Genomic DNA, 6,182 nt, shown 5'->3' with positions numbered 1-6,182 from the left:
GGATGAAGTGGGGGTGGAGCAGGTGTGGGACAACATGTCAACCACAGAGAACATGAGGGAGTGGTGGTAATAATCAGCTTTTTACTGCAACTACGACACTTGTGCATTCAGTAGGCGGAGCTTCCCTGATGGTCAATACTCTGTCTGCTATAGAAGCCCACAAATTGATTGCTTGCAAACTCAATTATGGCCCAGTATCAATAGCTTCCAGCAGGCAGAGGTTTATAGCAGCCCATTAGTGCATCATTGTGTGTGTCCATATGTGTTTGACGAGGTTCTTGTAAATCTTCACAGATGAGTTGAAGATATGTGCATGCACTTTCTTTGCTTTATGATTTGGATTGAATGGATAAGTTGGTGTTTTTTCTGAACACTGAACAGGTGAACTCGTTGTTTTGTGGTTTCCGTGCACATTTTGCTTATAAGAGGAAACAAAGTGTGGTCCCTGCAAGTCAGGCATGTATCAGTAATTGTATTAGGGAAGTAATGACTGTAGTTGTCAAATAAAATATACTGACATTGTACATTTTTTTTTGTAATTTAGGCCACAGCTTTGGCCTGAAACGTTACTCGTTTGGTCTCTCTCTGTCCTGTGTGTGTGCTGCACAGATATGCTGGTTTGGGTCCAACCATCATTGTGTGCCCGGCTACAGTCATGCATCAATGGGTGAAAGAGTTTCACACCTGGTGGCCTCCTTTCAGAGTGGCAGTTCTGCATGAAACGGGCTCATTCACCAGCAATAAGGTAAAGTATTTATTCTGGCGTGAGATGGTTTTAATAATTTAACTATAAAAGTTTTGTTTCCTCTGGGGGGCACTAGAGGATTGTAATTTCTTATCTCTATTTCCCCTTTCACTCTTTTATTCCTGGTCACGTTGATACAGTTGCGCTGCTCAAACTCTATTTAAAATGTCGAAAACATGTTTAGTCATTGATAAAATTTTGGTTTAATGAAGTTTTTGTTTTCTCTATTGCAGGAAAAACTGATTCCAGAAATAGCGTCATGTCATGGGATCCTGATTACCTCATATTCAGCTGTGAGAAATCTGCAAGATGCCTTACTACGGTACAACTGGCACTATATTATCCTAGATGAAGGCCATAAGATCAGAAATCCAAATGCTGGGGTCACTACCGCCTGCAAACAGGTACTGTTTAAATACATGTGGATGTAACTGTTCACGTTCCTTCCCATTCCTTTGGTGTTTGCATTATGTGAACAAGCAATTTTTCTGCCATTATTACCAGTTTTAGAGTTTGTTTCTAACATTCTTGCTCTCTTCCATCCAGTTTCGCACTCCTCACAGGTTCATCCTGTCAGGCTCACCTATGCAAAACAATTTGAAAGAGCTTTGGTCTCTGTTCGACTTCGTCTTTCCTGGCAAGCTGGGGACGCTGCCTGTGTTTATGGAGCAGTTTTCTGTGCCAATAACTATGGGAGGATACAGCAATGCCTCACCTGTACAGGTACATAAAAATGTGCATGTACGATTCAAAGTAGTTTCAATTCTTTTCCATAAATCTTCATTTTAAGCGAAAGTTACGACAGTCAAAAGGTGATCTGTCAGTTTTGTTATTCTTAAATAAAAATACAACGAGAAATGGTCTGAAGCAGTGCAAACAAATTCACACAAATGCATTTACACACAATTCAAAAAAGTTAAAAGAGGAGTAGTGAAATAAAAAAAAACTTTGTGTAGTGCCGGCTGGATAATGTGCATCTATGCAAAAGAACTCCAGTTCATCTCTAATGTGTGAGAGTGGAAGAGGATAAAGTAAAGAGCCAGTGAGCTCTATCGTAGGCTTTTGTCATTAGCGTTCAATCGTTAATAACCCACTGACTGTATAGATTTAATTATTTAAGCTGGCTATTGATGCTTCTTCCGCTGTCGATAATAAAAACCTTTACTAATTATTAATGTTATTAAATGGTCAGAGAGGGCAAAGCTCTGCTGCTTTATCCTGTTCTTGAAACTCTCAGAGCAGCAGAGCAGCCCCCCAGATGATGCATAAAAAAACATGAATGTACAAACAGATGTATGTGAAAACATATGTGTTTGGGGTGGGGCTTGATGAGCATGTGCATATTGGCTCCGTTACTAAAACGGGCTTTTGCACCCCCGTGTGAATCCACTAAGCAGCTTGTGCTGAGATCGCTGAATCTTCTACTGCCCTCCTGATTCTTTTCCCACTTCTATTTAGCTCCAGATTTCACCATTTTATTGTCCCCTCCAGCGTTGCCAACAGCGTCTTTGATCCCACTGCAAACCCCCCAGTGAGTTAATTTTTAAAAGGCTAACTGGCTTTTAGCACCAACTCTAGATAAAGTGTAGCAGACCATTTTCAGAGGGGCTTCACAGGGTGTAGGACAACGTGTTTGTTAAACACCCATCCCCGTTTCCAATAGAGCTGATCAGAAGAACTGATAAAAGAAGAGAGAGGTTGATCAAAAGCTCTCTGATCAATGTTTAAAGGCTCGCAGTGCTGAGGGACCAACATGATGATGAGGAACCATGACTTCTGAGGCATCTGTGCTGATGTGTAGCTTATCCTCCAAGGTTTAACTCTTGTCAATTTGTAGGTCCAGACTGCGTTCAAGTGTGCATGTGTGCTGAGGGACACAATAAATCCTTACCTGCTCAGAAGGATGAAGGCGGACGTCAAGGCCAACCTCTCCTTACCTGACAAAAATGAACAGGTACTCCTCCTGGTCTGACATGCTTGACCCTGCATTTTAAAGTATTGATCAACCTCTAACACACCTCCTCTCAGCTGTGCAGGTGTTTATCTGATTTGATGTAACTCTTTGTGCTGCATCTACAGAGTATTTGATGAATGTGTGTTGCTCCTGTCAGGTGAATCCAGCTAATAAAGTCCTAGTAAAGTAAAAAGAGTTGGTATTCATTAAAGTGGCTGGTCTCTGGTCTGTCCTTCCGCCTGACGCTGCTTGACTGCTCTGTCCACTTCAGCTCATTAAATCAGTCCCTGAAGACAGTGTTTGCTTCCAAAATACAAATAGTTTCTCTTTAATTTCTCTGCTCGCTCTCTTCACTTCATCAAGGGGCTTTAAAGTGGATGCTCACTGTCCATTTCAAACCTTACACTGTGTGTTTATGTGTGTGCGTGTGTGTAGGTGCTGTTTTGCAGATTAACAGAGGAACAGCGGCAGGTGTATCAAAACTTCTTAGATTCCAAAGAGGTCTACCAAATACTAAATGGAGACATGCAGGTAAGTCTTATTTTAAAGTCGCAAACCATAAAGTAAATTTTAAACGTTGTTGTTCTCGATGGTATGTTTGGATCTGAAGTCATTAGCTACTCAAAAAATAAAAAAGCAGAATATACTTTTTAACCCCTTTGTCCGAACATATTTTCTTCATGGAGAGGTTCAAGTTCACAGTTTAGATTTGAAGGAATCTAAATATTTATTAGATTTCTAATAAATATTTAGATTTTCTTTCTGTCAATATTTCCTTCCAACCATATTTTTATACCACAATATTGGATTTTTGGCCAATATCTGATAAAACTTATTTGGCCTATAACCAGTACCGATATTTTTCCCCGTAGACCTACTTACAAAGACTACATAGCTTTCTCTAATGTGGAATTAAAACACTACATTATTCTGCATGGTCTTTGTCAGTTTGGCCTGCTACCAAATGCAGATGCCAAAAAGGCGGTTAAAAATGATGCAATACTTCAACTTGGATTATGATTAATGTCAAATATAAAAATAAACGTAGTCTTTTATATCAGTGAGTTGTTTTGATGGAATGGCCAGTGTCCGATATTTAACTTTATCGCTAATATCGGCCGATACGATACCATGCCGATAATATCGTGCATCCCTAACAATGTGTTTTCTGTTCTTCTTACTTTGCTAAAGGGGGTGAGTTGTATTTACTGTTGGGAACTTCCAGGCCAAATTATGAACATCCTTCTAAGGATTTTTTTTTTTTTATTGCATATTAAAAGGATGATCAGGTCAAAAATGTTGGTCTAGAGAACTTTCTAGAACAATACTTGGATTATTAATTATTTAGCCACTCAGCTGATGTTTCACTTTATATCTCCAGCTCACATACATTTGTGTACCGGTAGTTTTTTTTCTATAAACCTTTAAGCTTTTTAAGATTATCATCTTAAATGCAAATTCAAAAACTCTCATCTTTTGTCTGTGTAAGTTTTGTAAAAAAAAAAAACTACAGCTTAACCTGAGCATGTTTTAGCTCACTTTGAAAAGGTTGTGGACTTCTTCTCACATTAGCCAGACCAATGAGAGAGAGAGAGAAACGACCATTTATCACCACTGACCAAATGGACGTGGTTGAAGAGCCACGGGTGACCAGATTGTGCATAGATGTATTCAGTGGTCACTCTCAGTCCATTAACCACCATTACTAATGCAGTGACCGCTGGGCCCTCATCAAGAAACACAGCCTTTATTGTCCGTAAATAAATTATGTAATTCATTCCTGTAGACTAAAGTAAATGTGCTTATTTGTTTAAAGATGCAACGCTGTAAAATGCAGTTAAATTGGCTATTGTTTTTACTACTTGTGTAGAGTGAAGACTATGAATATTTTCCTCTTTTTTTTTTCTGCTCTTTAGGTATTTTCAGGTTTGATCGCGCTGCGCAAGATCTGTAACCACCCGGACCTTTTCTCAGGCGGGCCCCGGATGCTGAGGGGAATCCCGGAGGACCAGCTAACGGACGAGGAACAGTTTGGCTTTTGGAAACGCTCAGGCAAGCTGATAGTGGTGGAGTCGCTTCTCCGCCTCTGGTTCAAGCAGGGACAGAGGGTCCTGCTCTTCACACAGTCTAGACAGGTGAGGAAGATGGCATTCAGTATAAATGATGGTTTATTTTAGGAACGTTCTGCTTTACTACAGTTACAGTACGTTCCTCAAGAAACATACATTTCTACCTTGAATTATGTATGTGAGATTGTGATTTCATTACACCAGGTTGTGATGTTACTCCTTTGTATTTCCTGCTGGATACTTACAACAGTGTTAAGATGGGAAAGACAGAGGAAGTGTATATGTGACAGAGGCCCCAGCTGTTGCAGTCAATACCAATGAGATTATACCTCAGAGGGAACCTGAGACCCTCCCTGTCGGCATCTCTGTCCATGTAATATTAATCTGCTCTAATCCTTTTAGAGCTAATCCAAACCTCAACCCCTCTCTCCTCATCTTTGCCTGCCCCTCCTGTCTTTTTTTTTTTTTTACTCACCGTCTTTCTCTTGTCTTCATCTTATATCTCATTTCCAGATGCTGGACATCTTGGAAGTGTTTGTACGGGAACAGAACTACTCGTACCTGAAAATGGATGGGACGACCACAATAGGTTCCCGACAGCCGCTCATCGCTCGCTACAACGAGGTGAGGATTAGCCTTCTCGAATGGCTCTTGAGTGTTTCCCATGAAAATCCTGTCCTCAGGGAGAAAATGCTTCTGTTGAACCCTGATCTGCCCGAAGTGGAGAAACTTAATTGATGACAGTCTGTTGGTCAAAAGAAATGCTGTGATTGGTGTTTGTGATTGGACATTGTGCATTAGGATCACAGATGTATGTTTTCAAAAGTATTTTGGAAACTAAAGGTGTTATATTTAATGTAGAGTTGTTTACTGTTGTTTTACTCTTTATCTAGGGTCAAATCCAAACTAATTGTCACAAGTTGTACATGATAAAATGACATTAAATAATCACAATCTTTTGATCCTGGTCTGTCTTTGTTACAGGACAAATCCATTTTTATTTTCTTGCTGACCACTAAAGTTGGTGGACTGGGAGTCAATCTGACTGGAGCCAACAGAGTCATCATTTATGACCCAGACTGGAACCCCAGCACTGACACGCAGGTTAGAAACTCATATAATATAATTCAAATTAAAGATTTATCGGGAGCATTAAATCTTATGTAAATCAAAAAGTCATCTGTATCTCTATAAATAAATAGAAATCTGTTAGTTTGGAGCAAACATTTCTTCTGTCATCTTACAAAACTTAGAAAAAAAATACTACTACATTAGTTCCTCGTTCATCGCGTGGGTTCCGTACCCTGAAGACCTGCGATGAGTGAAAAACCTTGAAGTAGGAATAATAGTACAAGTAGTAAGTAGTTGTTTATTTTAATATATATATATATATATATATATATATATATATATA

General features: G+C 39.5%; 1 protein-coding gene across 1 annotated transcript in view; it reads left to right on the top strand.

The window, feature by feature from the left end:
• Positions 1 to 5,872, top strand: part of LOC119427694 (DNA excision repair protein ERCC-6) — a gene marked incomplete at its 3' end in the record, with an annotated part of 7,224 nt that extends 1,352 nt beyond the window's left edge. The window contains 8 exon segments of the mRNA XM_037695367.1: positions 610 to 745; positions 979 to 1,149; positions 1,292 to 1,468; positions 2,583 to 2,699; positions 3,135 to 3,230; positions 4,616 to 4,834; positions 5,282 to 5,392; positions 5,753 to 5,872. Of these exon segments, the coding sequence (XP_037551295.1) occupies positions 610 to 745; positions 979 to 1,149; positions 1,292 to 1,468; positions 2,583 to 2,699; positions 3,135 to 3,230; positions 4,616 to 4,834; positions 5,282 to 5,392; positions 5,753 to 5,872 (1,147 nt within the window).
• Positions 5,873 to 6,182: the final 310 nt, after the last annotated feature.

Source organism: Nematolebias whitei, chromosome 1 (assembly GCF_014905685.2).
Source record: "Nematolebias whitei isolate Nwh7 chromosome 1, NemWhi1, whole genome shotgun sequence".
Lineage (NCBI taxonomy): Eukaryota > Metazoa > Chordata > Actinopteri > Cyprinodontiformes > Rivulidae > Nematolebias > Nematolebias whitei.
This window is presented reverse-complemented; position numbering and strand designations above follow the sequence as displayed.